Raw genomic sequence first — 23,785 nt, forward strand, 5'->3', positions numbered from 1 at the left:
CACGTTCCTGAGTTTTCAAATAGAGAACATCAAAAGAAACAATGGTAGAATTTTACATGTATGTGAAACACTGAATTACTACTGTAACAACGTTTTAACAGCAGTTACATAATAATTTATTGTTTGAATTGAAGTCATATTGTAAAATAATACGTGTTTTGTAACTTCATTTATAGTGGAGAGGCTAGTACAGCAACCAAATTCACCTTAAGTTTGCTAGAAAACAAATTGCATTGTTCCAACAAAAGAAGTATGTAAGTGTTGTTGTAATTGAATAATTTACACACACATAAAACCTGTGTAAGGTAATGAAGCCCGACTGCCAAAAAATTCAATTTAGCTCAAATTAACCACAACTGTTCACAGAGAGCACAAAACAGACACAGCTGTAGAACACTGTTCTAATGGAAAAGAGAAAGCAAGTTTTTTGTCTCATTTTAAAGCTTTTTTTTTTATATTAGCACATGTCACCAATGAAGATTGTGAGGCAAAAAGAAAACAAACTTAAACAGCACCACCTCAGGCACTTGATAGCAACTAAATCTCAAGATCAGCAGAATAGTATGTATATATATTTATTTATATGTATATACAAAAACGGGGGGCATCCTCTCCAAGTGATTTGAGTTTTAGTGAGTATCAGCCTTATAAAGCATTTCATTACTTTTTTACCAGTGTCTGATGTCCACACTGTGATCTTCTGTCTAAAAGACAATCCCTTTGCTGTATATAGTATGTTCCTGTCAACACTGTTTGTTACAGTTCTTGTTCACTGAAGGCCAAACACTCACTGATATTCAACTACTGGGTTTTAAGAAATTGTGTGTTTCTCATTGACTACAACCAAACATTTTATTCCACTCAGTGTACATGTCAAGTTCTTTTTGAGATATGCTGGGCTGGAATTTGCAAAACACATTGTCAAAGTCTTGGTAGGAAACCGGCCTCATCTGAGTGGGGTGGATGGTTGACAGGTCAGTACCGGGAATGCCATGGAGAGGACCAACCAAAGCCTCTTGACACAGTTGGACCACGTCCAGTCCTGAAAAGCCTTCTGTCCTCTGAACCAGTAGTGACATCTCTTTGTCACTAAGACAGTAGTTGTGCTGTGAGAGCAGTTGGCTGATTATCTGGTGCCGTGCCGTCCCATCAGGCAAGGGGATGAGCAGTCGCTTGGTAAAGTACCTCCGTAGGGACTCTGGGATCTCTTCAGGCTTATTGGTGGAGCAGACCACGATGACATGGTCCTCAGCAGAGGTCAGAATACTGTCAAGCTGCATGAGGAGCTCAGCCTTGATACGATTCACTGGGCTCTCCTCACTGAGCTGGGCTGAGAGCAGCAAGTCCACCTCTCTGATGAACACCACAGCTGGTTGGCGACACCGGGCAACTAAGAAAGAAGCCTGGATGATCTTGTCCCCTTCACTTAGCCACTTGGTCACCAGAGCTGAGCTGCTGAGCCGCAAGAAGGCAGCCCCCAGTTGGCTGGCCATGCAGTGGGCCAGCAGCTTTCTACCCGTTCCCTGAGGTCCAAATAAAAGGAGGCTCCGAGGTAATGTGGAAAGTCCACTAAACATATCTGGCCTTAAAATGGGCCATAGTATCTCCTCTTTGATGGTTGCTTTGGCCATTTCAAGACCTGCGATGTCGCTCCAGTCAACTGGAGGGCCCTGCTGGAGGATTTCTGTCGTCACCATCTCCACCAGGTTGGAGTCACTGTTTTTCAGTTGTTCCTCTGCAGCATGGATGGACGAGGTAGCCGTACCAATGTCAGGCCCTGCTAGGGAGTGAGAGAGGTGCTGTCTGTGCTCTTCAGTTTGGTCGCTCATGATGGGGGATCCAAACTTGTTGTAGGGCTCACCAGTTCTGAGATCACCCACAGAGCTTTTGGTTGATCCATAGGATGGAGGAGTTAGCGCTCTGCCAGAGTGTAAAAGAAATTTCCTCTGTTGATCAGAGGACATTGGCTGTTTTGTTGGCTTAAACGCTAAAGACGATGCCTCAGCATTTCTGTCAAAGCCATTGCCCCTGTTTGAGTCTGAGACACTGCTGTCTGCTATTCTGTACATTGGGCTCTGTGAGGAGCGCTGTTGGTTGTAGTTGAAACTGCCATAGCTGGAGTCCATTTCTCCATGTCCACTCATGTAGAACGCTTTCCGTTTTAATGAGTTGGATGTGCTACCATTCAAAGGTGTTGGTGCAATTGGTGTATGGTTATGGGACTGGTAGGTGTAGCCAGGCAGCGTGGAAGGAGGGATTGGTGTCGGAGCTGCAATACCGGCTGGCAGATAAGCAGTAGGTGGAGGTGCTCCCCCAGGGCTGTAACCAGGGCCAACAGCAGTCTGAGAGGGATACCCTGTTGGAGGATAATTGTAGTTGGAAAGGTTTGGAGACCCAGCGTTGTAGCTCGGCACTAAGGTAGGGGGAGGAGGAGGGGGTGGTGGTTGCAAGAGTCCAGCACTGTGCAAAGGAGAGGGGTGTGGAGAGGGGAGGGCTGGGGTACTCTGGCCGCTGAAGCTAGAATGCAGGTAGGAGCCATTGTAGCTGGCAGTATATTCCTGAGAGGGGAGGCCCGAGTGGAGAGTAGTGGCTGTGTGGCTCCCACAGTTACTGCTGGAATAGCTGGGCTCAGACAAGCTGCTGGCCACCCCTGGGGAGCTGCCTATGCTAGCCGACACATCTGTAGGGGGTAGGGCAGCTGTCATTCCAGCTTTGCTCACAGATATAACATCTGGAGCACAGTTCATTGGGTAAATCCCCTCCTGCCAGGACTCATTCTCTGACTTTCGTCCATTCATGAGTCCAGTGGTGCTATCAGAGTAGGAACACAGCAGGGCTCTTTCATTTGGGCCCTCTAGGATCCCAGAGTACTTCTCTGCATATTTCTTAAGCAGATTGGAGGCAGTCAGTGCAGAGATGTCATCGTTTGCCCACGCATACTGGTACGTTCGCTGTAAGTGCCCCCGGTAGGCCTCAACTTTGTGTGCTGGCGAGCGGGTAGTGGATGAGATGTCAAAGTGTTGCTCTGCCCATTGTGTGTGCTCTGGGGTCCACTGCATCTTTAGACCTAGATATTCCGATATAAGGAAGAAATATGTCAAAGCAAGCATTAAATCATGGTTAATAATCATTTATAAATATTCTAATATTTTCATATGTTCTATAATACTCAAATAGCAAACCATTCAAATGTGAAAATACATGAATCATGTCTTGTTTTGTTTAATTGTTTAGGGTGGAGAAAAGGTGGGACATTACATAGAAAATAGCAAGAGGTTATTCTGGCATGATCAGGAAAAAAATCTTCCAGAAAATGTAAATACATCTTGCACCATGATGCCCAAATGTCTCCCATATGACATGACAACCGTAACTAAACACACATCATGGTCAGTATGAGGATGTGGGAACCCAACACCTGGTTAGCGTGGTATAATCCACCCAACATAGAGCAGAATGACACAGACATTGCGGGTCAGTCTATAATCTAACTCTCATCTGTGGCATTCTGAGACAGTTTCAAATCTGCTTGGAGGAGAGCGGCAAAGCAATCTTCCTTGGCAGCGCTCTGTTGCTTTCATCACACAAACCCCTCAGCCCAGCATGAATTACATCCACATCCAGTCTGCCTACTGCTTCCTAGTCCACAGAGTGAGGGAAGAAAAAAAACATGCTTCACTTGTCTTTTTCTCTGCAGCCTCTCTCGGTTTCTCTGTATGGCCTTAAGGGTTTGAATGACATAAATAATCAAGCTAAATCCTAAAGTCAATCTGCAAATAAAAGTTTTTATACATGCTGTAATTTATTACTCTGTTTGGGATTATCAGCGGATGTACTATACCCCCGAAGAATATAGACTATTAGGGAGGTTACAGCTCAAAACAATCAGAGAATGTGTGTAGAGCCTCACAAATCTTACATCAACACTAATCTGACCAAAAGCTACAAGAAGATATGAGAGGCGATGCAATTAACCAAACTTTCCCTGCCTGTTACAATGGCCCATGCCCTTGCTAACCAGGCGTTGCAGTGCTATAATTTATACTTCAGTAGGTTAAGTCCATATCACAGGATTTAGGCAACAAACAGCCACTGTCCAGAGGCAGATTACAAACGCAGTGTTTGTCTGTAAATTCCCTTCTGACTCCCTCCCAGCTATTTGCCCACCCGCCACACTAGACACCAGGAGCTAATTAGCAGGATGATGCTGCACTAATTGTGTTAATTTACAAGGTTTTAGTCAAAGAGATCCATGCTATGGCTCACATGGTTGTCAACCATCCATGCTAATGATTAAGAAAAAGAGCCTGAGGCAAAAAGCCTGGGCAGACAAATATGGTAGCCATACTGTGTTGGAACACAAAGGTTCATCAACCTACAGAAAATATGAATATGAAAACAAATTATATTATCACAAGTGGTAGTGACAAATATAACTAAAATGACAAAAATAACTAAATGTCTTGTACGTAAATCAAAAAACATTATTTACATGAAATATGCACGAAAAGAAGAAAATGTATGAATGACACCCTTGAGAATACCAGAACCAAGTATTAGTCACCCACTGTATTCTAGGTCAGCTGTTTTGTTATGTGTGTAGGTGGGTGCAATGCAACAGTAAGACTTCCTAAGTGGAAAATTATTTTTCCAGTGCAGGCTGTCGTACACACCTGATGTTTTTCTCCCTGTTTTGAGAACTACATTAAAATGCCCTCTTAACAAACCCTTCAAAATACACAAAACAGTATTTGGGCAATAGCATGTAGCACCGTGTTGTCTGCCAAACATCTCAGCCATTCACAGCATTTACTGACACCACAGTGTAAGTATCAGGATAATGGTTTTTGTAAAATCATTCAGTGGAGTTCATTAACACTCAAGGCACATTTTGTCAATAGCTAAATTGCGCACAGCTTATTGAGTGAGATTCCTCTGTTACTGTAATCCCCTTTGAACAGGGTGCCACTTTGAGCAATAAAAGGGGTGCTACTCGCTAAGCGTACTTAAGATCTCTGAGCATCAGGTATTTTATAAAATGGAAACCATCTGAAATGATTATATAAATACAGCACCCTGCTAAAAACAGACTTTCACTTTCTATATTGAAAATAACTCCAACCTGAGATTTGGATTTGTGGAGACATAAAAATGTCTGTTTATTGATATAGAGCCTACACACAGGAACAAGTTGGTTTTTTTTAACAACAAATGAGTTTTAGCGTTACAAACAATAACAATATTTATAATAATTTGTGTTAATATGTGTAAGTGTGAAATAATTCAGTGCGTCAACCAGTTTTGATAAGATAAGCATGCAGTTTGAACAAGAAACAGACTTTAAATTGTTTGGTTCCGATAGTAAATGTATTCACAAGCATTTAAACACTAACACATAAATAGACAACGAGCACCCACGTGCACATACACACGGACATTAACATAATGATCTAGTAGTTTGGTATTACGGTAAAAACATTGTCCTTTATTCCACCTGCCCGGAAATTCAAATACAACATCCACAGGTTCCTTTGTCTTTCTTTGAAATGGTATAATTACAGAGTGCTCCATTAGTGGAATGTTTTCAGATAGCCTCGGGGCTCCAGCTCAAATTCCACTTATCGGCTACCAACAAATACAGCCTTTGTCAGACTATTGTGTTTTGCAATTCATAGATCCAAATAATCCTCTATGGTGAGTCTGAGATGATGGTAATGTAGGAAAATCATCCTGGAGTTATCTTATAGGTTGGCTCACATTTAAATGATCATCCTGCTAAATTTGAGATTAATCTGACAAAATGTAATGTCCCGACAATTTATGCTATATATGGTATGCTTCAAAGACGATCTCACTCTCATTGAGGAAAATAAGACCAGGTGGAGCCGAAATGCATTCGACATGTGATGCCATGGTGTTATGCTACGCTGTGCTGTTTAATTTCTGGTTCAGTGATCATCATCGTTGAAACAGAGATGCTGACCTTTTTGGGAACTATTAATCTGGTAGCCTGGGCCGTTTTTTAAGCAAACAAGAGTGGGCCTCCACTCTGTCCATCCAATTTCCCAGTGCGTAAATTGGACTGCTGCTTGCACAATTCTCTATTCATTACTGTGCTGCTGAAAGGAAACACAGAGGTGGCAGAGCGGTTTTCTTTTCCTCTTTCTCTGTGTGTGTGTGTGTGTGTGTGAGTGAGTGTATGTGTAAAAGACAGAGAGAGAGAGAGAGAGAGAGAGAGAGAGAGCAAAATGCCTTCCAGGAGGATTCCCAAGCATAAAGAGCTGGACTTTCCTTCCCCTTTTTTGGTTTGGGGGAGGGGAAGGTGGGAGGGTTGAGGGAGAGGGGGAGGGAAGTGAAAGCTGTCGTAATTGAAACGTGGCCTAATCAGACTCATTACCATTTTTACCAATTTGCACCACCAAAGATGCTTATTAGGTAACTGTGTTTAATAAGCCGCTCTTTAGAAAACTAACTGTAATGAGCTCTTTAAAGTCAGACTTGAGCGTGATTATGCACTGGAAGTGTTTTGCAGAGCCGAAGCAGACTGGTACATTTAGTCATGTACAGTGTCATAATTAAGCTGCACAAACTCTGCACTTCACACCACACAATAGTCCCAGCTGAGGCAGTAGACATGCTGAAAAGTATTTATAATTACTGATCATTACAACCCTGGGATTTTCATCGCTGGACGTAAACATAATTATGGGAGCTTTTGCTTTTATTCTGCACACACAGACCACTCTACTTGACAAGCGTGCAAATATTGCAGACCGACAGTAATTACATTTATAAATAAAAACAAGCTCATATTCATATTCAAATTCACTGGAGATATTCTAAGTAGGGGTGGGGCAAAACATTCTAATACAATGTGAGACGGTAATCGGTGTGGCTGCACAGTCCCATTCATCTCACATATCAAGTTAAGACTATTTAAACTCAATTGAGAGCTCCATGTGGCACTAATTCCAATCTTTAGATGGCAGGGTGCCATTTAACCCCTCATTTAGAAAAGATATGCCTTCCTCAGTCAATGTCTCTTCCAGGGCTACTGCCCATACATTTCACAGTCTGACCACACATGGCAGCAAATTACTACATGTCTCCACACTATCAAAGTCACCCAGTCCCGGTGGATTCTATACTAACACGAACATAAAAGGTGGAAAATGACTGCATGAGCGTGCACTTGCTTTATGTTTTTATTGTGGTTGACGTGCCAGTCAGGCATTCAGCCTCTTGTAGCTGGACCTCTCTCTGTAATCATAATAAAAGTCATGATACAGGACACAACATGACTTAGACAGTCCATTACAACAGAGCTGTTATGAGTGAACACAGATTTTAAATGTCTGGAACACTCTTACTTATGGCAGAATATTTTAGATGTAACCGTGTAAAAAAAAGAATAATTTGCCTGATGACATCCACTGTATCTACTGTGTTTATGACTGCTTTCTATTACTGATATTACTGATATGATAACATATAAAACATCAATTAAGGATCATATTAATTAACAGTGAATCAGAATAGATCAATCTGATGACAGATTAGATAAAAGGTTAGTTAATGCAGTAAGGTTCTGTATATCCAGGGAGAGTTTTTTTTCCATTAGTCCATTCATTAATGTAATTAATCATCTAGTCAATGGGATGTCACAACCTGCAAGAGCACAGAAATTGTATTCTTTGTCTGACAATGTGAAAACAATATCGAATAAGTGAATAATGTCATGGCATATGGCATATTTGGCATATTTGACTACAATTAATTAACAATAAGAAACATTTTGATTGTGACCACTTATTACCACTTAGTTTATGAATAATTTTAGGTTGATCAGAAGCAAAATCTAAAGCAGCCCAGAAAGTATTGAAGTGGTGGAATGGACAAAAAAAAGTCACTTTGTGAAGCTGACCCCCTGATTTAGTTAATTTTGTGTTGACAGACTGATCTGATTAACAACCTAATCAGTTAACATCCTTTCAGCAGTGTGTGTTATTAATGAATAGTGGGGGCACAGAAAATAAAAACAAAGTGTACTTTAATTGTTTGTCAAAAGGTAAAATAAACTGTAAAACTTGCATTTACAAGATATGCGTCTATATTCCATCTTACAGTATAACATGTGCACACTGAAAATATATGCTTGTTTTTTAAACACAAGCAGTCTCACTTGTGGCAGAGTTGTTATTATGTCATACATTTTGACAGATTTATGAAAAGAATCTGATGCACAGGCTAGATAAATCCAACACATGCTTCTGCTTAGAAAATACAGCACAACTGCAGTAGCAGGTGGGGAAACTCAGCATTCAAACAAATGAATGGAAAGTCTGGTGCAAACTCACAGACCAAGTCAGTTGTAGTAGACAAAGGAAATATAGAGACATTACAATACGGCAAGGTTTACCAGCAATGGACGTGTACAGACATCTAATTTGTGATTTATGGGTGTTGCATTTACTGTAAGTGTTAATCTTTAACATGATCATACAATAAATGTCAAGTGTGATATTTTTTCTGTATATTCCATTAAGACAACTCTATCAGCTATATTTACACTATGGCTGTTACCATTCTTTTTTTAAATTCATATTGCTAATTTGAAAAAAACACAGCAGTCTTTGTCACTGTCAGATCCCACAACTCTGTGCAGACAGCCCGACCAACCTGTTGCTATAGTGCTTACTACATATTCCCTCACTGGCTTCCCAACCGCAAACACTGCCAACTGTGTTCCTCAAAACACATGTCCAAAATGGAGGCACTGTTACCAGGAACTCAATTCCAGTGTCTGTGGTGGCCAAAATTGTTAACTTTATCTATATACCAGCAGTCTGAATGCCAGACATGTTGCATACCTGAACTGTTATTGTATTGTTTCAGATTAAAACCTATTGTGGGTGCCGCAATTAAAAATATTCCTCACTAGTGAATAGTCTGAATAGTTATCATAACAGTCATTATCTGGCACAAGTGGTCTCACTACTCTGCTCACCATTAAACCTGCACCTGAGTTGTGTGCAAAATTAAATCAGTCATTAAACATCAAACACCTCTCATATCCCATTTTCATGTTTTCAGTTAGAAATGTCATCAACAGCAGTAATTTACATGTTTGTAACATATCTACTCTCAAATACTACATAGATTACAGTCGGTCTAAAAATTCCTAAAACTGCTTGAATCTACAGAGCAGCACATTATTGTACCAGCCGCTGTCGGAGCTTGTAACAGAATAAAACTGTTTGCTGGCACTGAGCTGTTGATGATTTGAATAATTCATCTGAAATGTAATGAGAAGATGTAAATGTTCCCACTCAGAACTCATTACAAAATATAACTGTACAAATGCCCACTTTGGATTTTAAATTACTGTTAAACAAGTCTGCCTTTAGAAGGGGAAGCTAGTATAATGCATATAGCTGTGCACTGTGTAAATGTTGGTATTTAAAGTGAGGATAAAAAAAAAAAAACAGTACACCAATATTGAACGCAGCACACAGAGAAAGTTCTGAAGTTGTGGTGCCATAAATACAAAAATGTGGGCACTGTAGTTTGTTTTGAGTCAATTACAGTACATTCAGTATGTTAAATATTATCGGATATCGATTAAATGGGAGCTGAAAAAAGACCACACAGCTAACTTTACCGTTATTCTATGTGAATGTACACAAATGTTGAAAAATTCAATGTGATAACATAATATACACTTTATTACATACCCTGAATATTCTTTTGTCCCGTGGGCTTTTGGGCTGAGCTAATGATAAAATTCATTGGCTTGAGGGGTACAAGCATTCCTCATTTTTCCCTGTAATACAGTAAATTTGAAGTTGAGAGATTCTCTGAGCTGTCATTTCTCTGTCTCAGTGATGCTAATTAAACCGTGACTCTTCAGGCCAAGAGGCCCCCAAGGCTACATCTTCCATTACTACCCTAAGTATAGTTAAATCCACACACATGCTAAACCAACAGCTCTCCACACACAAGTATGGCTTGTACACTGAATAGAACTAAGACAATTATGGGAGACAGGCTTCATCATAGTGCTCTGTAGTGCATAATACTGATGAATACTCAAATGGCTTGTTAGTTGAAAGAACACAGTCATTGAATTCAAGCACTTGGTGAAACTTGTTTAACCATAGAGCACATGTACAGTAGAGGCAGTGGTTTTGCGAGCCTCTGTGAACTTGGCTACTCTGCCTCTCAAGGGATCACTTACACACTTCAAAAGAGAAGAGAGGAAGATTGTGACCTTGCTACATGAAGGCTCATTGACCAAAAGCTACTCACTAACATCTTCATTCCCTAAAGTCCTGTTACCCCATGGAAGACTCCAATCAAAGAGACACAGGCCGGTGGTGGAAAAAAACGCAAGGAGGAACAAGAAAATTTTGGAAGGATTTTCTGGATTTTTCTCACATTTAGCACATCTTGACTTTTACTGTAAGCCAGTGGTTTAATGGCACCAGGAGCCAGTCATCTGATTTTTAAACCAACAGGCCAAGCCCCATTGGAAATTAACAGATTATCTTGTTCACTGGTCCGATTCACAACTGTGATTACTTCACACTTCCAACCATTAGGCTTTACAGCCATGTTAACCTGGTTAAGACAGGAAGGAAATCACGTTGTAAAAAAATCTCATTCTTCACAGTGTGATCTTAACGCACAAATCAGAATGAAGAAGTGTATTTTTTTTGCTAGCTAACAACACAGCCAGTGCCATTACTTCAAACTTCCGCAAAAAAACTGCTGCTCTGTTTAAAGCCTGTAGTTAACAAAAAACTGTTGCTATACACACAAATATTTGAGCGTTCAAATAAAATAAAAATGTAGTGACACATCTATATTTTTGGTTTCATCACACAATGAACACCAAAATACACAATAAACAAAAAAAAGTGTTTACTCTCATTTTCTCTATGACAGAAACGTCTGTTGTTCTATTTATTTTTTCCTGCACATTAGACTGATTAAAAGTTTAAACTTAAACTTAATTGAAAATGCCTGAGTGAATAGAAAAAGGATATTTGCCTGTAACCTCAGCCAGCTTTTCGTTGAAGCATTCTGAAGCATTCTGTGGTATCGACTGCAAGTCTCAAAGAAGGTCACTTCTCTAACACAGGCCAGACAAAAGGTGAAATGAGACAACTGAAGCAATCTTAGGTCAATATGAAATAGAAATCTCTCAGCTATACTGTAATAAAGTTACTGAAGTGAAGTAGTGAAGCCATAAAGGGGAACTTTTACAAGGAAAGAGCTGTCTAGGAGATTGGTTCGCCCACTGGCAAACAATGGCTTCTAAGAGCTAAGGTGGCATGGTCAGCACAGTTCCACGGAGCTGAATTACAGCATTTGCTTTTAACAGTAAGTTTGGGTTACAAGGGATTTAATATTGCTTATTTTTATTTATGTGATAAAATAGTGTTTTTCGTAAAATTTTCCTAAAATGCTGAAATGAAAATATCACTATCGCATATTCTGCATGTGCTTGTTCCAACACACTGCCTATGCAAATCAAATACGAGTGTTTTAGATTTTGTGCAGGACTGTTCACATTATTTAAGATACACTGAGACCTTTGGGTGTTGACAAAAAATCTGTCCACCCAACATGAGTTTGTGAAAGGAGGTGAAGAGGATAAGATATTTCTTTATTAGTTCCACGACGGGGAAATTTACATATAACATATAACACGGACAGACAGAAACAAAAGCCATGCACATGAATGGGAACTTGTGGGATGAGTAAGGTATTTATTGTCAGGTATGCCCCTGCCAGCGCTCAGCAATCATTTAAGTATAAATAGACACAGATACAGCTAGAATGAACTCAAGCTTATCCAGTTAGATGAGATTATTTGCAGAGAGCAAAGCACTAGTTGACTGATACGCAGAGATACAGAGAGAACCGCAGTGTTTCCTTTTGAGTGCAGTGGACAGTCTGTTGTCAGCACTGCGATAATTGTAACAGTTACTGTCACAAGTTCTGTCAGAATCTGCTGCACAAAATGTTATCACATAAAGCTCCCAATGGATTTGAGATAAGATTTTTCTTGTGTGTTTTAATAATCCTGCTGTGATTTGGTTGGGACTTGATTTAATTTTCAACTTGATATCTAAACTTATGTTCCTGACGTCCGACGTCCAGGTTTTATTTTATGGGACGGTGTGGTTCTACGATCTGTTTCAAGAAATTTTTACATACACTTAACGTGACGTTAATGGTGTGACTTATTATTTTTTCCATGTAATTTGCACATGGTAATGGATGAATGATACACTTCTAGAAATTCAGTATACTATGGGACCTTTATGGGACATAAGTAATTTGTAGAATTGTTACTGTAATCTGGCTACATGTTTTTTTTGACAATAAAAATTTACACTATAGAAGCCAAGCATGTCAGTAACTCTTGATTTAATAAAGCATGTTCTTTTCCACGCCCAAGACACAAAATAAAACCTGGTAAGATGGTGAACAAAATAACATGGACTAGTGCACTCTTTAGCTCCATAGCGTTATCCAAATTTACTAACTTTCTTGCACTAGAAATTGAACAATTAGAAGTAGAAGCTATTTGTGGTTACTTCTGGTCCAAACAAAATATTATATAGATGATATTATATAGACTGAAAATATAGATGAAACGTTACAAAATATGAAATTATTAACAAATTTTTCTCTTTTGCATGAATGGCTTAAACTGTTATATACAGAGGGCAGCACGGTAATTGTTTCAGTTGTGTAATTTGTACAAATGGCAGAGGGTCTGAATGAGACCCGTCAGTGTCCATTGAAAACAACCGTATGAAGCAGGTGGATGAGAGAGTGGCAGCCTTTAAAGAGTTCAGCGCTTTGATAGAAATGAGGCGGGAAAGCAAGGAGGGCCGTACACTGAAAAAGATTCCAGAGTATTCCTTAATAGATTGTGAAATGAAGGAAAGAAAAAAGGTTAATCTATGGCACAAAGCAATTGTGAAAAATAAATGAGATAATTAATAGAAATGAGAGGTAGGCATTTCAAATATTTCCACATTCTCTTTGTTAATTAACACCTTTCTGGTGTTATAAATCCATTTCTCGGGTAACTTTCGAAGAAGTGAATTTTGGAGCAAAAACGGAAATTACAGTAAACAGACACAACAAACACTTTACCCACTTTTCACGATGCACTTCTTCATGCAGTTTAAAGTGATGATTGTTCTACATTGTGCTGCATTTGCATGTTCAGAGTTCAACCAATTAAAAGCTAATTAATTAGACACAATTCTATTAAGAAACAAATCCCACTCATCAATATACACAACCCAGGGTCACCCATTGCTCAAATGTGAATTGGCTCTGTGCACCACGTGGACTAGAGAATAGCACAATAGCACTATTGAAGCTCACAATAAACAGTTTGGCACAGATATATTTGATGGAGCACGAACTCATCAGCACTGATGGATTTTACTTCCCTGGATAGAAAGCAGGACTAGGTGGTGTCACTTGGACATACAGTACAGCTTTCTCTCAAATGGCCCCTATTAGGAAAAGAGCCAGGTGTTCACTACCACTACTCAAAAGTGCTCATATGGTACTATACAAACAATACTGCCATAATACTGTACTCCAACTCTAATTAGCATATACTGATCAGATCATAATGCAAGTAACAGCATTGTATTATCCAAGAATATTTGGACATTTGATTCTCTGCCTCTGTTATAAAAATCATAATGACAAAGATGTAATTCTGTGATCAAGCCATGTTGTCAGAATTATGACGTTATTGTCGCCATGGATCCTGCACCTCATTGCCACAGCAAAATACTTGACTGCATCAGTTTGAGTCTATTTATTTTAAGTGCTACATTACCACATTACAGCGCTTTAAAGTGCAATTTAACGAGTTGCAAAATTTCACTCAATGTTATATTGTGTCATGTAAGCTCTGACTGGCTTTCATTGCACCTTGTCAAGCTACTGACTCCTCGTCTGTCTATCCCGTCTTTTACAATAAATGCTTAAAAGAGGAAAGTAGGCAAACGGCCTGCTGGCTGAAAAATGCAATAAAAAAACAACTACTCCACAGTTTATTTGTTATGTTTTGCCTCTCTCACAGGTTATGTGCATTATGTTAACTTGAACTGCCCCTGGCTAGTGCAATTTCCCTTGATGAATTGTGAACAGCCGACAGTGAAGAGTCTAAGTATACTGGTCCACTTTGTACAAGGCAATTCGTACAGCCTTGCTCATTTGGGTATGCATGAAATAACAATATCCTACTGGGACCATTCTGAGTTTCAAACATTTGGGGTCAACTACACGAGCAGATTCCACATGTGCAGCCCGTGGCCACTGAGGTCTGGAATCTACCTCCCTCCTGGCTGGGTGACGTTGCATGTTCTATTTCCAGACCGAGGGTTGAAGTGAGGCTGCAGGGAGTGTAACACTGACCCACATGACCTGTGGCCTAGAAAAGCTGCCTGAAGCGCTACACACTAAAAACTCCTCAATCCTTTGCTACAGCCTTTCAAAGGCAAACAAAACCTTTGCACATAGCATGTGTCTTTTCATGCCAAATGATTTGCATCCTTTTTATTCACATCTTTGACTTGTTGTCAATGTATTCTGTTCTGTTGTGGAGCTTGATCCTCACTCTCTGAAGTCTCATGTGGGAAGAGAGAGAAAGGAAGTCGAAGAGGCACAACTGCTTTACTTTCAGGCCCAGTGTCTACAGGCCACATGTCTCCAGTCATCTGTCACTAGTTTACATACATACTATGACACTTCCTCTCTCTGTGGGAACCCGTTGTCACCACTTGGCCGCCAGCAGAGGCTGACTGGGTGCTAGATGGGTCTCCCCCAGGTACCTCTAGGGAGCCACATTAGGCCGAGCTGACAGACTGACAGGAACACGCAGACACACACACAGGCGGGCAGGCACGCACACACATGCACATACAGTCCGTCCCTTGCCCAGGCACTCACTCCTCCTACAGTACGCCAGCTCACATGCTCCCAAGGCATGGCACACTTTGCATAAAGCAGTGACTTTTTCTCTACATCATTTTTTTTTTCAGACACAAAATTATTTTTCACCCCTCTAGCCTCTACATGCTACATGGAAGTTTTGAAATGAATAATGGAAACAACAGAGCTGAAGACTCATGGGATCCATTTAAAGATGTGGGAGAGGCGATGCAGTCAGGGTTTGGACTGCAGAAACATCACGCTCCAAGTAAATGAATCTGCTATTGTTCTGTACAGTATAGAAATGCTGCTATAAACCCTGTGCAGGCCTATTAACGCCAACAGTGACATAATGTTAATACATTTTCCTTTAAATCAGGAGAGCACTGGAGTAAAAATATAACAGTAAAAATATGCTTGTAGTTTTTATTTCACCCTTGCAACGAAATGAACTGTGGGCAAACTGAGCTTGCGGCAACAACCAGCTAAAACTTGAAACTATTCTTTACACTTTATTTCTCCATGCAATACTAGATTGCACACTGGAATCATACCTCTCTAAACAGAGCATGAGCTTTTGTTTGGTGCATAAAAACACCCTAGACTACATAACCGGACAAATGGCTTGGTTTCCTTTGCTAAAGTGGGAGTTTAAACTATGTTTAGCTTTTCTCAGCAAAAGCATGGTTTGGTATTTCCACCTTGCCCTCCCCAGATACTTAGAGTGGAAGTGAGCAAGCGAGCGTGGGGCAGTCCACTATAACAGCTATTTTAGACCATGCACAGTCAACACGACTCCCTGAGGTGATTTCCTGATAATGAACACAAAAGAAGTGTCAGCCCTCATAAAGCTCTCTGATGATGCTGAACTCTTGAGCGCTCATTTTTTGCACTCTTATTTTTCTGATTTAAATTAATCTAATTCCGTGTGGACTCAAAGAGGGACTGTCAAATAGGCCACACGCCAGACAACAAGACTTCTAGTGACTATTCACTTACGCCATGCAAGTGAGACTCTAGTTGTTGAGAGGAAAAAAAGGAGCTCCATATATTCAAATAGTCTACATGTGTTTATCTACCAGTAATCAAAAGGCAAACATTTTCTTATTGTTTCATATTGAATTATTTCTGCATACAGCAGCTGTTGAGAGCAGTGAATCACAGGTTACAGGCTCACCTCCATTCCTAACAGTTATCTTGAAGCAAACAAAAGGTTATTTGTGGTTAATGCAGTTGACTAACACAGCACGTGCCACCTTAATATGCTCTATAAAACCGGCTACCCCTAAATATCCAGTTGCCCTGCCTTATTTCTGCGCGTGCTGCTGTGGTCACGTCACGGTGTCACTGCAGACACCCGCTGCCTTGCCGCAGCCTGACACCTTAAACCTCTATGGCACCGTATACTCATCCCTCTATCCCCTCTTCCCTTCCCTTCCCTACCTCCTCTCCACACCATCAGGCAGACCTTAACCCATCCTCTCCCGTCCCTGGCACTCAAAGCGCTCTCTGCCAGCATCTGGCACAATGCCAACCTGTCAGCCACCCGACTCCACGGAGGTTGAATGAATCACTGAGAACTTTGCAAAAGCCACCGATACCTCACATCTGATCTGATCATCGTTTTAGCTAATTGTCTCAAGTATCGTTTGAGACAATTAGCATGGGATTGGATGTATGGGACAATGAAAAAGAAAAGCAAATCCTTGCATGCACTTGAATATCAATATTTAAGTTATTTCAATCATGTATTTTTGAAATATACGATATATTTCAACTATACTGTCAGAATGACAAAATGAAATGGTTGATACACAATGTTAGAGAAATGTATTCAAATTCTGATTTTGTTCATACAGTCAAATATTTCAAATGTAGTAAATTTAGAACAAGCGGGTGTTTTATTAGTTTTATCATCATTAAGAGAGTTATATTGGTTAAGATCAATATGCCATCAAGACAACATTGAGCGTTTGAATTTCAAACACATTTCAAACACTTTACTTATTACTTAGATTTACATATAATGAAGCTGCCATACCCATGCAACTATAGAACCCTAGTTGTATGGGTTTTCAGTCTAGCTGTAATGGTGGCCTCGATTGCCAGATTAGTCAGACGTTGTTTTGTGAGAACACAAGGAATTTCAACACAGAAAAAAATACTGAGTTTTCCCTTATCCTTTAGTGAAAGGCTTGCTGCTCTTTCACGATACAAAACTCCCCAAAAGCACGCAATAAAAAAAAGAAAAACACCTTGGAAGAAGGACAGGAAAAAACACCTCTCTTTACCAAGGTTATTCAATGATAAGCAACAGTGCTCAGGCTCACAATGACGGCTCAAAGTGCCAGCTATTTTCAAAAGTCATGAAATTTAAATAGATTTTGTTAATCATAGTCCCTGAGGGTTGGATATACACTGCCTGAGACTAACAGTAAATACACTGTACACAAAGACACACAGTAATGTAAAGATATGGAAGCAGATTAAGTCATAAGGACTTAATGCTGTACGATCTCTTATGGATGCCGTTCCATTCAGACCTTATCCATAAAGCATCCTATGAGTGAATGAATGTCAGCCACAAAGCTACATTAGAAATCGTTTTAAGGGGATGAAAAGAAAGCTACATGAACAAGAGCTGTGGGAAATTATCTTTTTCGTGAGACAGACACATTACTCCAAGGCTTCAACTTACAGTCATGCAACACTAGACATAGTCTATCTTTACTCTACTAAACACAGGAAAACCTCAAATCTTTTTAGCCACAAAAAAAAAAAAAAATCAAGAATTAGGCATGTCTAATTAAAATGTAAACAGTGTAATGAGGACATCAGTGATTTAGGCAAACGTCTCTTTGGCTGCCACTGGGGGTATGATAATTACAGAGGCAAATCTATGAATGCACATGAATCTCCTACAAGTCCAGATTAAAAGCCTTAGTGCTAAACCTAGTTTAGTACACCTGGGGATTGGCTAGAATAGCCAATCCCCAACAGGCGCGGAGCTGCCTCGTCTCCTTATGAGTGCAGAGACACCTCATGCGAAGAGGATGAAACAAAGCCTCTGTTTCAATGTGTCTGAAATGAGGATAACAAGGAGTTTAAGGCAACAAATGCTATACAAATGATATGCCTGGGATATATGGCCTGAATAAAGCAGCCCTACAACCTGATTTATGAATGTGCTTCTGTTATAATCAGTCATTTAGTGAAACCTAAACTCTATAAGCACATTGTGGATTATGGTATGGATCATAATAACATCATAGGATGTATGTGTGAAAGAAATAGAAAGAGAACAAGGCATGTTGTCCTCCCTAAGACTGGTGCTTGAAAAAAAAAAAAAACATGCACATGGTACACACACACACATACAATGCATGCACATAGACAATTACACACTGTACAAAGACATGCATGCACAAAATCTTTTAAGACATTTAAATGATAAAATAAACACTACAATACCAGTGAATCTGTGGAGCATTTGAATTCATCTGTGATGAAACAGTGAGACTAAATATCCACTTGGTTCTCAATGTGCAGTCTGTGTTGTTTTATCCATTCAAATCTATTTAACTTAACTAACTAACTGTGTGTATTTTGTATGAATTAGAGGAAAAATAACACAACAGGCCTGTAGCTTGGACACATATGAAGAGTAAGTACAAGCAACCAATGGTAGGCACATGCATTTTAGAAAATGTCTATGCCATATGCTGTCACTCAGAGGGAAAAAAAACAAGTCTGGGCAGACAGTCGCTGTGTCTAAATGAGATGGTAGAAGGAGGAGGAGGAGGAGGGGAGAGAAAGGGAGGATGTCAAGGATTCATGGTCCTTCATCTTTGCAGTAGAGCAAACACGTCCCTCAGTATAGCAACAGACAGCTGCCTCCACTTTCTAACGCAGTCCAACTTAGATCACTGCAAGAATTGTCAGTGTAGAGAGAAACACACAAAGATAACATAGCAAGCTGCCATGAGGGAAACGACAGAGATGTGGATACAAGAAAGGGAGATGAACAGAGAAAGAGAGGGGAGGGAGGGAGGAGCACGAAGAATACTTAGAAGAGAAATTTGTTTTTTTGTCCCTTCTACTATAGCGTCTCACTCCATTGGGGACTCTCTCGGTTTTTATATGAAAGGCAGTAAAGACAACACTTAACATATTTGCTTTGAGATGACAATCCTGCACTGATCTCATATGATATAGTCAAAGGGCTGAGTGGGATCTCTTGTAGTTACTGACAAATAGATCCATGTGCACAGATGAATATTTCATCGATTTACAACAGCACTGCAGACATCCCAGAGGGTGTTTGCACAGAGTTGGCTCAAGGTACTCAGGAGCTGGCTTTAATTGTTATCATTAGTGCACATATGTAAAGTGTCAGTCCTGTCGTATACCGCTTCCCTGTAGTAATGGTTTGAATCATGCTGTCAATTTCAGTGATCACTAATAATGTTAACACTTCGGTTTATGGACAGAACATTTACAGCAGCTAAATTGCTTCACACAGACACATGACACTATCAAGTCAAAGATTTATGTAAGATGCACACCGCAGATTAGCTTTTGTTTGTATTTGTGTTCTTGGTCACAGCTGTGATTAAATAATCTAACAATGAATCGAGGACATACTGTACGTTACAATAGATCAATAGATGTGAGATATAACAGCATAAAACACAAACAATGAATTTCTGGAAACCTAATTTAATTCAAGTGGTGCAGTTAGTGCACAAAAAATAAATCTGAGATTGTAAAGCAGCAGTTTTACTTGTAAAAAAAAATCTGATTTCTTAATTTCAAAATGACTTTGACATTTTTTTTTTTTCCATCAAAACATTAACCAATTGAGAGGAAAACGTTTTCTCTGGCAACCATCTACAAGCAACTCCCATGTCAATATAATACAGCTAGATATAAAGATTATATTTCTATCTTCTCGTGCTACTGGGAAATAGGTGGATGCGATTATCGAGTTTACTTCACACAACTTGTTGTTATTATTTACAGTCACTCTTAAAAGTGTGAACATGTGTGACACTGCGTAAAGGAGGTGATGACAACAGGAGGGTCAGCAGCTGTCGTCAAATTCGGCTCAGAGCTTCATGTCAAGCAACGTTCTTGATTGCTATCATGAGTGCTGTCCTATCAGAAATAAACAGAGCTGTCAGCTTCTTTGCATGCACACCAGAGGTGTCTGGGGTTAAATAAGGACCTGCAAGAATCACCTAACACGCTGCAGGAGATCAGACATGAAACCCTTCCAGGGTTTGATAAATATCCTCAGGTTGATAATTAGTATCCAGTATTTAAGATGAAAGATCTGGGAGCAAAGAGATTGTTTTTTGCTATGCAGACATATTGTATCTCTCATTTTTAAGATGACTCTTATACCATTTATATTCAAACCATAACTTCCACTAAAATTTGGTGTGAACATACAGCAGCATGAAAATACATGCACCATTGTATTTTTTAGAAGCTCTCCAGTGAGTTATATAGTTCCAAATATAAAATGGTGCCTTTAAACAAACTGCACATGTATGTGTATGTAGGTATGTCACATTGTGAATAGATGCAAGCTGTGGATAGAGATTTGAATATAATAATTGCTCCAAACTATGTGCCATCCAGTTCAGTATCCATATCTGAGCAGCTCAAATCAAAGTTCTTTTGTTATAAAAATACCCACCACACATGCATGGGTGGTGGTGGTGGGGGGCGGTCTAAATATGTAACACATAAAAAAAATATCTGACCAACAAATTTAATACCCACTTTACAAAAACACATTACAACCAAACACTCCAACATAATGAACGTGGTAGTAATGTACATTTTTTTTTGCACTGAGTGACGGATGCTGCAATGCTGTTATTTTTGAAGAGGAATGAAAACATACTTCAGCTCAGTGCTGATGATGTTAATTTCCTCTCAAAGCAAAACATGCAAATGAAATGTGTGAACACAATTAAGTAAATTGTTCTATGGAGGTGGAGAAGGTTCACTTAGGACAGGAGTGTTTGCAAAAGAGAGACAGTACATAACTTGTTACTTCTCCTGACTTTTCATCCATGCTCAGATACATTTACTGGCTTGTCACAAACCATTTCTACTGGAACATAAAGAACGGCTACTTCTGACTCTGCATTTCGACTAATTAGTGAGAAAACCTGATTTAGTTTAACTAGTCGGTTGTTATAGTTTGACAGCTGAATAAAAAAAAGCAGCGTGAGCTTTCCTGAAAGTTATTCTATAGGGTATTGAACAAATTCTACAATAATAATATCCTTCTCTACTTATTATAGCATTTTATATCACAAGTATTTTAGTTGTACATTTGTACATGTTGCATATTTGTGAACTGTGACACTAAATGTATCGTTCTGTGCAGTTTTCATACAAACAAAAGGCATTTCACTAGAGGTAATAGTTCTTTTTTGAACATTTACAAGAGATCCTGAGCAACAGCCATAAAATAAATGCCATGTTTAAAGCATCATTAGAACATCTTCTATAAATTATTTTGGGGGACAAATACTGAATTCACGGCTAAATGCTGACATAATGGCAGATTATGTCTCCACTCAAAAACAATTAATGAAAATGTGCAACCATTCTGGATATATTCACATCCACTGCCTACTGGGCAAAACAATCATATTGTTAAGAGTCATGCATGAGAAATGTGAAAGCAGTGCAATGAGAAAGAAAAAGTTAAACTACACATAAAGGATGTAACAGAGACCAAACCAAATTAAAATGGGGGCAAATTATTTAACCTTCACAAGATACTTTGAACCTCATTGATAATGCCACTTGTATGAAATTAATCCCATAATGTGCTCTTATCTCTGGACTGTGGTCATTTATTATGATCACCTAAATGAAGCAAACTTTTGAAGATGAACCAAACATGCACAAAGACAGAAAAAAAACACACACATACCAACAGCCTTTTTTTTTCTTCAAATAAGACAAATATGCAATAATGACAACAATATTATTGATAATCACAAAATGAACATACCATAAATACTGGTGCTAGTGATCATGTCTTCAAGCCTAAAAACAAGAGGAGAGGGAAAACAGCAGAATCGGAATTTTCACGAGGAGGAATTCCAAAGGTTTCTTCTCATTACAGGCACTTTTTTCCCCCTCAGCTATCGGATTTCACAACTTAACGGTCCCTTGCTCTTTCCTCGGGTTTTTTTTTTTTTTTTTTTTTTTTTCATTCAGGTCGCGTAATTAAGGACGACGCAAAACCAAGGAAAAGCGGAACATGCGAGCAGAATAATGATAATCACAGAAGAAGAAGAAGAAAAAAATAGAAAGAAAGAAAAAAGAAAAAAGCCCTGCGGACAGGAGACGCGAAAGCCACACAGGCACGGCTGGAGCCTGTCACTTCTTGCGCGAGTTGAAACAAGAGGGTAGGACGCATGTGAGAGACTGTAGATGACATAAAACACACATTCTTCATGCCGCCTATTAGAGGAAGAGGCTAAACCAGCGTGATGCCCCCCTCCCTTTATTATTTTTTTTTTTTTTAAATAGATTACTTGCCAGCAGTTGTCCCACTAAGAGCGCAATGACAACCCATCTATTAACCTCCCGCCTGCGGTTATCGCAGCGAGTTTTATTCAGGCTGACATGCAAAAACTTCTCGTTGGTCTCGAAAGTTATTGAAGAGACCAATTCCAGCCGTGTACGCGACCGTCTCCTCTCACTGCGGAGAGTAAATCATTAATTGCAAAGTCGGTCTAATCCCGGAACTTCCTCGCCTTTTTGCGTCTCTCCCTCTCTAAAGCGATGCCAAGAACATTTTTCCTTTTTCTTTTTTTTTTTTTTTTTTCTAAAATGCTTTGGATAATGCAGAATGAGAGTCCACAGACTGCGCTGCAGCTCTGCGATGCGCGACACAGTCTCTCTCCGCGAGCGTTTGCGCGTACGAGGCTGCTCCGTTTCTCTTTATAACAGTCAACATCAGCGGGAGACGGGCTGAGACTTACCTGTGTAGGTGACAGCGCAGCGTCAGGGTTTATAGCACCATCGATCCGGTGAGTGCGCAGATGAATGGCTCGCTGGGGTTAAGAGCGGCTGCTCGCGATTTGAAACCATTCCAAGTTAGTGAGGGGAAGACTGACCACAGCCTCTGCCATGTTGGAATTCCAAACCCTGGACAGCTGCTCCAATGACTGAAGGCAGCACGCGGCACACTGCGCATGTTCTCTGCAGCGGGAGCCAAATTCAAAGAGAGTCAACCTCAGTGAACAGCAGCAGTTCACAAGGCAGCTCATCACGACAGCATCGTGCCATAGGTTTAGTCGTGTGTTTACAGTTTGTAGCTACTGTCTGCACTCAGATCTTGTCCTGCTCATCTGCACTACTTGGTGCAAACTGGTGTATGTCATCTTTGTCACTATCAATAGGCCCAGTAGACAATATGCATCTATGAACAATAGAAAAAAGGTTTGCTTTTAAATTGATCATTGCACCTGCTTTCGCTGTAGGGATCATTCGAGTTTGTGTCAAGTAACAAAATATATTAAGATATCTATGGAAAATATGTTTCAGTTAAATTAGGAGATTTTTAGCACTGCTCACTAAATGTGAAGCAAACAGCCATTAGCTTAGCTTAGCTTAGCTTAGCTTAGTTTAGCGTAAAGACTGGAAACCATGGATGTATAAAGAGAACTGGATACAGTGTTGGAGGCGGGGCTCTGTCCATTTCTATGAAAGCTGCTCAGTGGCGCATGAAGTAAAAAAAAAAATCAGACTTCCCGGGCATAAAAGT

The 23,785-nt window shown here is 39.8% G+C and overlaps 1 protein-coding gene across 1 annotated transcript; it reads right to left on the reverse strand.

The window, feature by feature from the left end:
• Positions 1–710: 710 nt before the first annotated feature.
• On the reverse strand, positions 711–23,215 carry fign (fidgetin). Its single transcript, XM_070838557.1, is given in 3 exon segments — positions 711–3,067; positions 23,001–23,064; positions 23,066–23,215. Coding segments are annotated over 3 exon segments (2,451 nt in total). The 3' UTR covers positions 711–830.
• Positions 23,216–23,785: the final 570 nt, after the last annotated feature.

The sequence above is a fragment of the Pempheris klunzingeri genome, chromosome 10 (genome assembly GCF_042242105.1).
Source record: "Pempheris klunzingeri isolate RE-2024b chromosome 10, fPemKlu1.hap1, whole genome shotgun sequence".
In the NCBI taxonomy this organism is placed as follows: domain Eukaryota; kingdom Metazoa; phylum Chordata; class Actinopteri; order Acropomatiformes; family Pempheridae; genus Pempheris; species Pempheris klunzingeri.